This window comes from Cornus florida, unplaced genomic scaffold (assembly GCF_030987335.1).
Source record: "Cornus florida cultivar Cherokee Brave unplaced genomic scaffold, ASM3098733v1 CherokeeBrave_3.0.0_Hap2_Chr03, whole genome shotgun sequence".
Taxonomy (NCBI): Eukaryota; Viridiplantae; Streptophyta; class Magnoliopsida; order Cornales; family Cornaceae; genus Cornus; species Cornus florida.
In genome coordinates, this window is record NW_026775573.1 from 19,436,930 (window position 1) to 19,448,144 (window position 11,215).

Below are 11,215 nucleotides of genomic sequence, written 5' to 3' on the forward strand. Positions count from 1 at the left end.
TTCGGCCTATGTTCTGGGGTAGCTTGATCAGCACATCATTGAATTAGTTTGCAGTTCTTCTTCAAATTCATATTGCTTAACCTCAAAGGTGAGACATCTTAATAAATTAAATAATTTTATCACTTTTATGAACCAGCTTAAGTGTGAAATTCTTACATTTTCCCTACCATGTAACATTATAGAAAAAAAATTTAATCCAACATAATGAAAAATGAACTGTCATTCTCTTATTTGTTGGGGAAAAAAAAAATGAAAAATTGTGAAAGAGAATTGCTTGACTAAATATGAAAAAATGAAAAAGCCGAGGCAGGGACTATATCACTTCCCTTAAAATAATTGTTTTGTCTATGAAAATTGCTTGAAACCTTCTGCATCCTTTTAGTGTACCAAGAGAACTGATGATACTGCAGTTTTACCAACATTGCAGTTCAAGGACACGAGGCTGACAACATCGATCTTATGTCAATCCAACGTTTGGAAAATTCAATTCTGTCCTAATCTTATGTTCATTTTACAGAGAAGGGTTCAGATATATCATAATCTATCGTCCTTCGAAGAACTGATTCCAAAAGTCCTATCGATGGTAGAGAAGTTGGTTATTTTGGTGTTGTTCCGTTCTTACACTGTTGAGCTTCAGTTAGTGCCTCTTTTAGGATTTTTTCTTTCGATATCAGATGGTTCCCAGATTGTTAATGTACTGCTTCTGCTTCTGAGCCTTGTGAGTTTGTTTGGAGCTATGTACAGTTCTGTTAATCAATACAAATTCATTACCTTACACAAATATATATATATATGTATATATTTATTCTCCTACATCAAAAAGAAAAATCAAAAGTAATGTTTACCAGGCCAACATTGGTCAAACATGTAAAATCTTTGTTTAAATTAGGAAACAAAGTCAAATCCTTCCCCTGATCTATTGTGGTAGTTAACTACCTAAATTAGCAACCGTATATTAAAAATTGGCAATACCAGACCACACTAATTAATATTTTGATGGTACAAGTTAATTATATTTAATCAACATATATCATTTTAATTTGTACCTATCTAATGATGCCATTGAATTGGGGATAACCAACATTTCAATCCAGATAAGTTCATTCTTTACAAGACTGGCTAATTTAACTTGACAGTGCCTGTTGTCTTTCCTAAAAAAAGCTTGTAATTTTTTAGGTTTCAACCTTTTTTTGACAGATTGGCTATAATTATAACAATCCCAAAATACGCATACCATGCTTATATATTGTGGTGCATCATGCATGAATATCCCATTACTAAAATTTTAAAAAATTAAAAAATAAATCTGATTGTGAGTTTATCATCCAACATCAAATCATGTATCCTACGAGCTTTCTTTCCCGGTTTGTGCAAAGTCAGAGCCGAATCCACTATGGTGTATCCAAGAGATTATTCCGACACATGCAGGGAACGAGCTTTGGCTCGAGGAGGAATGGTATGTTCGGATGCACATCCACACTCGGTTCTCAAAACTTCTCTGCTGCAGGAACATCACAATCAACCCGAGATCAGTCCATTGACAAGTTCTTGAACAGGAATTACCAATCCAGAACAATGTCGACAAGCAGCTCACGAGTCATAAAATGCAAAGCCGCAGTGTGCAGGGCAAAAGGGGAGCCAGTAAGGTTGGAAGAGGTAGAAATAGAGCCACCAAAAGCATCAGAAGTTCGGATAAAGATGCTCTACGCCAGCCTCTGTCACTCCGACATCCTATGCGCCAATGGGCTCCCATTCCCGGTGTTCCCACGAGCTCTAGGGCATGAGGGTGTTGGGGTCGTGGAGAGCGTGGGCGCGGGAGTCACAGAATTCAAAGAAGGAGACCTCGTCATCCCCACATTTCTCGGAGAGTGCAAGCAATGTGAGAATTGCAAGTCGGGACAGACCAATGTGTGCACAACATATCCTATGCCTATGCATGGTCTAATGCCTGACAACACTACAAGAATGTCTCTCGGAGGCCAAAGGTTGTACCACCTATTTAGCTGCTCCACATGGTCAGAGTACACAGTTGCTAATGTCAACTATGTTGTCAAGATTGATCATCCAAATATGCCATTGGCACATGCTAGCTTCATCTCGTGTGGCTTCACAACTGGATTAGGTGCACCGTGGAAGGAATGCAAGGCCGGAGAGGACTCATCCGTTGTAGTGTTTGGTCTTGGCACGGTTGGATTGGGCGCGATACAAGGGGCTAGCATGCAAGGAGCATCCAGAATCATTGGCATTGACAAAAATGAAGTGAAAGCTGCAAAAGGACAGGTTTTTGGGATGACTGATTTTATCAATCCGGATAAATATGACAAATCTATCGCGGAACTAATCAGGGAGGGAACCGGAGGAAGTGGTGCAGACTATTGCTTTGAATGCACCGGAGCTCCACCATTGGTGGCGGAGGCCCTGGAAGCCGTTAAACCGGGAATAGGGACTTTGGTACAAGTGGGTGTAGGGCCTAAGCCGGCTATGGAGGTCTTGTTTTCGACACTCTTGCAAGGTAGAACTGTGAAGGGTTATGCTTTTGGAGGGATAAAAACCAAGTCTGAATTACCCATTGTTGTGGACAAATGTGCTAATAAGGAGATCAATCTGGATGAGCTTTTGACTCATGAAATTTCATTGGATGAAATAGATCAAGCATTTGACCTACTGAAGAAACCAGATTGTGTCAAAGTACTTATCAAGATCTGAGTGATCTTAGCAACAACTGAAAACAGATTGTATAGCATTTGCTGAACACATTGATTGTATAAATAAAGTGGAAACATTTTATAGAAAAATGTGAAGGATCCAATTACACGTTCTTTAATTGTGTGAATGACCAAACTACACCACAGGAGGCCTTGGCAAATAATAAGGATAAGAGCATTTTTATTACAATTTTCTTTATATAATAAGGATAAGAGCATTTTTATCTCAAAAATATCTTTCATCTACTCCAATCCACTGTGTTACCCCTTAATAGTTGGAGGGAATTTTTTTGGCAAGAAATTAGGCCGAGGGATTTATTGCAAAATGCGAATATTTGAAGGGGTTTATTGTACTTTGCCCTTTTTATAATAAAAATCTTTCTTTCTTGCCCACTATTTATTACTACTTTACTCTCCATTCTCGTCTACCTATTACATGTCTCTATCCTCTTCCCTCTCTGGTATTCTCTCTCTCCTCTTCCCTCTCTGGTATTCTCTCTCTCCTCTCCACCTACTGCCTCCCCTTCTCCCTCTCCCTCTCCCCCTCCCAACCCCAAAGATCATAAATATATACATACATATATGATATATCCGTACATATATATGATGGTTCCACAAGCATTTCTTCAATAAATAAACCTTTCTGCCTCTTTGAGGAGCCCCGCAATCCCCAAACAATCAACCATACAAGCATAATGTTTCAACTCTACAATCACAGCATGATCCTTCATCATGGTAAAGCAGGAACCCTTATGCTATGTTTGGGAGCACCAAATTGGCGCCTTGGATTTGAAATGGGAGAAAATTCAGTTCCAATTCCAAAACACTGTTCAAATGATATTTAATCATTCTTCAAATGTTGTGATATGATTGACAAACTGGTTTTTTACTTATCAATTCATTTTTTGGCAGAGCAAAAACAGATGAATTAATTAAGATCTTAATAATTTCACCTTGCCTTCAATCCATCATTCCTAACTTGGATTTGAATACTACTCACATTGCACTATTGACCCTTTACTTCTGACTACAGTCACTCTTATATGTGACTGCAATAAAATTGAAAGTAGTGTTCCATACCACTAGCTTAGTTCAACTTCAAGTAATATCTCTTCCTTTCCAATGGAAGGTTGAGTACCTAGTATGGAAAACAAGTGCATGATTATTACTTATTTATCAAAAATAGAGTTTGACCCTGGCTCCGAAGGAACCGCTAGCTATATGCTTAACACATGCAAGTTGTTTTTGGGGAGCTGTGCAGAAGGAATAAAAACCTGTGCTATAGGGGATCAGGGTTCTTATCAGTCTAACACCTCTGAAAGTATCTCAACTCTTTGAGTCAAGTTAGTTTTTTTTGCCGAGCCGAGCTATTCCATAAGCTAAAAATGGAATGCCTAGGGATCCCCTTTTCTATCAGTATAAAGATGCAATCTCCTCATAAAAGCAAATTGATTCAGTAGTTCATTTGTAAGAATGCATACTTCTAAGAGAAAACTCAAAATTACACTAATTGGAGTTAACTCAGCAAGTGTACCGTGTTGCTTGGCAAGTTAAGTAACAAAGCTCCAGTAAAAATACCAAGCTAAATGAGCATTTTGATGATAATCTGAAATGACCATCACCCAGAAACCTAAATCCCCTGCAAAATCAATCAGACTGACAACAACTAGTGACAAACCAGAATATGCCATAACATACACTATGCAGTTGAAACAATTTAGAAAATTTCCAGTCTTGAAGTATGATTGTCAACCTTCTTTTTTTCAGCGAGTAAAAGTTTTAAATATCATTTGAACCTTCCTTTCTTTTCTATTTTAATACAGGTATCAAACTTGTAAATTTCCTAGCATTTTTTTGCCACATAAAATGCCATCACATTACACAGAGATAAGTAACAAGTGAATCAGTAGGAGCGCCTTATTCCTTTCTTTTATATTTTTAAAACTAGAATCAAACTTCTATAATTCCTATAGCATGTTTTCACCGCATAAAATGGAATCACATTATGCAGCGGTAAGTAACAAGTGAATCAGTAATAGCACCATTGGAAGTAACTTTCACCACACTCCCCTTCTCTAGTCCATAGTACCTGGCAATCGCATCATCCTCCAGCATTCGAGGAAGCTGAGAAAAAAATTTACAAAAATGGCAGCCAATAGTTGGGTCAATTATATAAAGAATGATCGAGAAGACAATTTTTTAGGAAAACATCATTCTTTGAAGGAAGCATACATGTTGCATCTGTTAAAGGACTAAGCAGTTTCAAATCTTAAGACATGTAATGCAGTTGCTGTGCTAATTTCCCGTAACTACTTTAAAAGATATTCAATAAATCAATCAAAACCTAAAGAGTTCCAAAAACAAAATAAAAAATGAATAAAGTGAAAAGCTGTTCACATTCGCATTTTTCTCTCTTATATTTAAACATGTCCGAAGTAAAACAATGAAGAAACTGAAAATATTTATTCATAAAGTTTAATTTAATGTAACAAGAACAGAGTGGTTTCTAACTATTAACTCTTGGAATGATCTTTTATTTTTCTTCAACTAATTTTTTAACCAAGCTGAAATGGAGCCAATCACGGGAATCCCTTGTACCCCAAATGTTGTTAAGGAGCCCAATTTAAAGAGGTGAGTGCAACCTTAGGTGTCATTTGCGTTTCCCAAGCAATTATTAGTCTTTGTGCCCAAAAAAGTGACAAAAATACCAAATTACCCTTGCGATCCATTTCAATATGGGTTGAATTTCTTTTGGTCAAAGTATTACATTAACCAAAAGCAGGAACACAAATCTTTCAATACTAAACAACATGAAAAACTTTCTAAAAACTCTTCTTTTCCTTGCAACTGAAAGAGTGGAAAAAGTTTCTTTACATTTGTAATACTGTAATCTCACTGCATGGGGCTCAATTTTAAAAGTTTAACATATGAAAAGATTAAAATCATCCTATTAGTTTCCACAGTCATGGAACACAAAGCTTTGACCTATAATTCGGAATACAAGGGAGCAAAAGACCTTAAGTGGCTCAACTTCCAAATCCAATAAAAATGAATGAAACAGGTCTTTTGAAATGGAAACATACAACATGATAAAATAAGTTGCCTTTCCAAGGGATATCCAGAGGCTGCCAGAATCCTTTCTCATCCTATGATGGTCTTGTTAGAATTCACTAGATATATTTTTTTCCCCTTTTAGGTGACAAATTAGTCTTTAGAATAAATCATCTAAAAATTTCGCTAGGCTGAAGGTCAAGGGTAGGTGGACACTGTGCATCTAGGAGACAGCCATGTGAGTGTGACGAACCTAGGCAAAACTTAAGAAGACCTCATAGTCCAATTAGGCCTTGTTGGGGAAGTGGTTAGAATATGCAGTTTAGCTAGACATCTGCTGAAGGAGAATGATAGTGGTATAGTATGGGACGGTTGAGGCAGATGGTACGCTGGGGAGTTTAATGGCTCCCATTTGGTGTATATGGATAGGAATCAGGAAGGGCTGGGAGGGGGTGTTGAAAGTTGAAACACTGTCATTTTACAGTTGGGTGAGTCAACCAGAGAGATTCTGGCTACATACATCGTGCTGATGCAAAATATTGAGAAAAGCCTTTCCCTACTCTTTTTGGGATTGCGCTTGACAAGGAAGCTACAGAGACTGGAAGGACTATCACAATGATCCAAGATTAGGATTCTATGAATCAGCTAGCAACTCTAGTCTCGGCAATCAAAATCACACCAAATGACCAAAATAAATTAGGAACTTTAAGAACATTTCAAAATAAAGAGAAAAAATATTTACTTCATGCTGTTCAAACGGCAGTTGAACTTGTCATTTTATAGAGAGCACGGATCTATTCCTAACTTCAGTTTCTAACTTTCAAGTATCTATTAAAAAGAATAATCCATCACCTTCAACAGAGACGGAAGAAAATTATTCATGAAGATCAATTTATTTTCTTTAAAAAGCTCTCACCCTACTTTTTACGAGTAAGATCAATTTATTTTAAAAAATTACTGCACCATATCTGGATCTTTTACATCGTTATACATATTAAGGTCAAACAAGCACCAATGTCCATCGTGAAAATGTGAACATTCACTGAAGAAGCAAATGAGTACCTTTTCTAAATTTTCAGTACCACTATAATTAGGGACATGTTCTTAAATAATAAAAACCTGTTTGTCTTCCACTTTATATTTCTCTAGCACCTTTTGCTTCTCCTCAGTGGTTAGAATCTCATACTTTGGCTCTAAAACATGCTTCGTGACATTGACCAACAAGTCGGTAATCTGGAAAAACCAAATCATAATATGATGTTAGAACTTAAAACGAAGTAAACAGTTTCTCAAATGAGAAGAAGATAAATTAGTTCATTTCCCAATTTCCTAGTCAGGCATTATAATCAATACAGATTTTCGTGTACTTCATAAACATGAATCAAGATGATAATGTGCCTTAGTGATATATTTCACGACCTAAGACTTGAAATCTTTGTAAGACTCAAATCGTGAATATTAATTTTTATTTTATAAATTTCAAAACCTATGTAATTCAAACCATACTAAGTTGAAAATTTTATACTAGCACTCTCTGCCAAATTTCATATTTGCCAGTTTAAAAGTTCTATGTTCCAAAATGCAGCATCAAGTTACATAAAGCCTGATTCCACATAAACTAAAGATAAACATGTTCAATTAAGATAGAAGGGCGGGGGGGGGGGGGGGGGGGGGGGGGTGGTTGGGGGTTTGAGAATTTTCAATTTTCCAATTTCCTATGCGAAAAGTTTGTTTACAGGATTGACCTTACTGTAATTTTTTTATTGCTGGTAATTGAAAACATATAACTTTTTGTAAGCAATTTCCTTAAACAGAACCAGCGGGTCCAAAAACTTAATATTTGAAATGGATTCAATCAAGTAATTTTGAAATTTGTATGAAAATATAGGGTCTTCAGTGAGTGCAAAATATGTGCTCTTCAACATGATCTTGGAAGGAGTATGCAGAAACTAGTAACAAGAGAAGTTGGTGCAAATTTAGTCAAGATGTAATATGCCAAAAAGGATAGGCTTGTTCAAGACAATCATGTTCATGCAAAAATACCCTCGCCATCATTCGTAATGGGAAGAGAGAAGGTCCAGGAAAATGATGTCTTTTAGAATTGTTCTCCTCACAAGTCACAGATGGCATTATGTACTAGCAGGCACATAAATACTATTATCAACTTATACCAGATAAATTTGTGTATGAAGTACCATCTGACTATTAGTGACAACATAACAACACGTCAACAAGGAATCAAGTAAAATACAAGATTTAATCACCCAATGTAAAACACCTTTAATAAGAGGGAAAATTTTGGTCCTCGTTATTGTTGCTAAAAGGCGTATTGAAGATTGAATGAATTTAATTTATATTATGCATTCAGCGGAGAAATAAATCACAAAGTTAAAGTTCATTTACAATTTCACTTGTTCTCTTTTCTGCCATTTTCTTTTTCTTACTACTTGTTCCACACATAAAAATCAACCAAAAAAACAAGGCAAGCTAAAGCTGTCAATCTGTAATTTGTGTGCTATGACATTTTTACCATTGATCTGCTCTCAAACTACTTTTCGACCTTTCAAACTGTTATTTACAACTTTTCTTTAAGCCTAGAGAACTGAACTTTGTGTTGCTAAATTGAGAAGGAGAAGAAGAAGTGAGGCTTGCAACACAAAATCCTTCAAAGGCTTCAGTAGCTACTAGAATCTTCTAAACTAATCAACAAGGTATCTTCATTGACCAATGTTTATCTTGCTTGTTTTTCAGTTTTTTGGTATATAAAGTTGTGCATTAATATAATATATAATTAAAAGGAGGGAGGGGGAGCATCGGCGGCCATCACCTACAGGCTACAGCCCTTTCCTCTGCTGGGGACTTCCACGGAACAAAAACGAGAGGCACCATTGCATGCTCAAAAACGAGGGGTGAGAAAACTTGAATCCACCAAATCAAGCATTTTCGGAACTACACCTGACAAAAGAAAATTTTCTAACACATGCGTCATGTTATGTCAAATTGTTCTCATCCTCTACTCCAGGATAGTAGTATCACTTTCAAACTCCTCTGGACTTCCATCATTCCAATAAATCTCCTAAATACTCTTCTCTTACTAGTCACCACAATTGCCACTCTACACCTTGTCATTTCATGAAACAATTTCACCCCACCAACAATGAACCCATGAAATTCATTGACAGTTAAGTTTGAGGTAATCAATTTTCTCAATTTGATTTTCTTAGCAATTTCCTTGACGAAAAAAAGAAAAACTTAATTTTAAGTGTCACTTATGTACATTTTCCCTTGCAGCAGCTATTATTTAAATTCTCAAATTTCAAGTGCCAAAGAACTTACTAGCATAAGCAAAGGTCGTGAGGAATCTTCATTTCTTCTATCAGATATAATGATTTACTAGTCAGTAACACTCATAAAATTCAGACAGGAATGCCTAGTGAACTTAACAAATTCCTCAGACCATTTCAAAGAACTGAAGTGCAGTAAGTAACTTACTTTGAAAGTCTCAACTTTGATTGGATACTCATCCACTACTTTCCTAGCATAGGAATTCATTTTGTTTTGCAAAATCAACAACACCCGGTGCAAGCTGTCTTTGTTGGCAATCTGACTGAGAATGCCAACAATATCTTGTTTTCTGATCTCTTCAGTTCCACAAAAGATAACCAGAATCTGGAAAACAAAACCCCCAAAAAAATCATATCATACATTCATAATAATAAAAAAAAAAAAAAAACATGAGTTAAGGAGGTACAGTTCATGTTCCAGACAGGTAAAACAGAGAGACAGCAAACTGATACCAAAGACATGTTCCTTTTGAAATTAACTATAAAGCTTTGAGGACACCAGCGTAGGAGATTTAAAACAACTGCCACAAATTAAAATCGCATTCAACAATATGGAAACATGTTAAGTGTCGAAGTTTCATATTATTAACAAAAGTATCCCACAGTGTGGTCTTCACTGAAATTATTACAGTGACTTCTATTTGCTACCATCATATCTATATATACACATACATATAAATAAAATCGTTTGGATGAGAAAAAGCCTACTATACCAATTAACATGAAAAGCATATTCATTATCTTTCATACTCCAAATCCCCTGGTCACCAAAAAACAAAATTAAGAAAAATACAGAAAATAAATTTTGGTTCACACAGTATGTAAACTTTATTTCAAGTAAAGAACAAAATAAAAAAAATCGACTACCTATTATAGCGACATCTCCTTAATCTCCCAAAGTGTGAGAGGTGAAGGTTCAAGTCTCCAAGACAAATAGGTGTGTGAGTTTCTTGCCAAAGAAAAATAAAATAAACAAAAAAGAATACTCATCTAAAACTTTATGTTTGGACATTGGAAAAATTAAATTATAGAAGGAAGAAAAAGAGGGGTAAAAAGGAATGGAGGTATCAATTTCTAAGGTCCAAGTAACAAAACCTTCATTTCCAATATTTTCTCAACGAAGAATCCAATCATTAACTCGATTATCATGAAATCGTACACACACACATAATCAAATCCTGTATAAATGAACTTGAATACGAATTACTACTAAAGCCTCTCATTCTAATCACCGTATACACACACACATAATCAAATCAAACAATACGAACAAGTCCTATTAAAAAACGAAATTACAAAACAGAGCACAAAATAAGAAAAACAAACACAAAAAATATGTAGTATCACAGAACTCTTATATGAGAGAAACCCTAATATCTACTATAGAACAACATTAGCTTTTAGATCAAACAGATTACAAACTACTTTGTCAATGTTCGATACCTTTTTGGAGGGTTTGGAGCCGTGAGAGACGCAGAAGCGGAGCCGCTCAAGGTCGGGTTTCTCGGTGAAGATAGAACGGAACTCAGTGAGTGAAAGGGTGAGTTCGGCGTCGGAGACGACGTAGCCTCTGTCTCTGAGCATTTCGAGGACCGTTCGACGAGCCAGGTAGTACCTGTGGCTCTCGACGCTCCCGTAGTCGACGAAGCTCGTGATGCAGGGCGGCCTTACTCCGCCGCTGCTGGTGGTGGTGCCGCCGGTGGAGTACATTCTCTCTCTCTACTTTCTCTCTCCTCCGTACAGTGTTTTGGTAGCTCCGGTGCGAGAGGTGTGGGTCTCTCTGCGTGAAGTTGTTTGGTAATGGAGGGAATGCGAGTCGCTTCTGTACGAAGCATCGCTATGAAGATTGCCTAATATAGTATGTACTCGCTCGAGTAGGTTCTTGTTTCTATACTCTCTCTCAGTTTTTGTTTGACAGCTATTAATTGTGGCCCCAGGCCCCTAACTTTTTGTTTGGACATTGAGAAAAGAAATGACAGAGGGAACAGAAAAGAAAGGAAATGAGAGGAAGAAAAAATGAGGGAATATTGAGTATATTATTGTTTGGTGTCATTGGTTAGACAAAATTAAAAAAAAAGAATGGTGAAGTATCTTTTAAGATCTTAAGTCACATAA

General features: G+C 36.5%; 2 protein-coding genes and 1 long non-coding RNA gene across 3 annotated transcripts; 2 read left to right on the forward strand and 1 right to left on the reverse strand.

The window, feature by feature from the left end:
- The first annotated feature begins 16 nt into the window (after window positions 1-16).
- LOC132298680 (uncharacterized) lies at window positions 17-474 on the forward strand. Its single transcript, XR_009479923.1, has 2 exons — window positions 17-88; window positions 411-474. It is a non-coding gene; the product is annotated as an uncharacterized LOC132298680 (long non-coding RNA).
- A 1,101-nt stretch (window positions 475-1,575) lies between these two features.
- Window positions 1,576-2,736, forward strand: LOC132298681 (alcohol dehydrogenase 1-like). Its single transcript, XM_059795071.1, has one exon. The coding sequence runs from the start codon at window positions 1,576-1,578 to the stop codon at window positions 2,704-2,706; it is 1,131 nt and encodes a 376-aa protein (XP_059651054.1). The 3' UTR covers window positions 2,707-2,736.
- A 1,771-nt stretch (window positions 2,737-4,507) lies between these two features.
- LOC132298682 (DNA-directed RNA polymerase V subunit 5C-like) lies at window positions 4,508-10,879 on the reverse strand. The gene is made up of 4 exons (XM_059795072.1): window positions 10,544-10,879; window positions 9,249-9,425; window positions 6,876-6,989; window positions 4,508-4,829 (listed from the first exon to the last, which is right to left on the reverse strand). Exons 1-4 carry the CDS (start codon window positions 10,808-10,810, stop codon window positions 4,704-4,706), a joined length of 684 nt encoding a protein of 227 aa, XP_059651055.1. The 5' UTR covers window positions 10,811-10,879; the 3' UTR covers window positions 4,508-4,703.
- Between the last annotated feature and the right edge of the window lie 336 nt (window positions 10,880-11,215).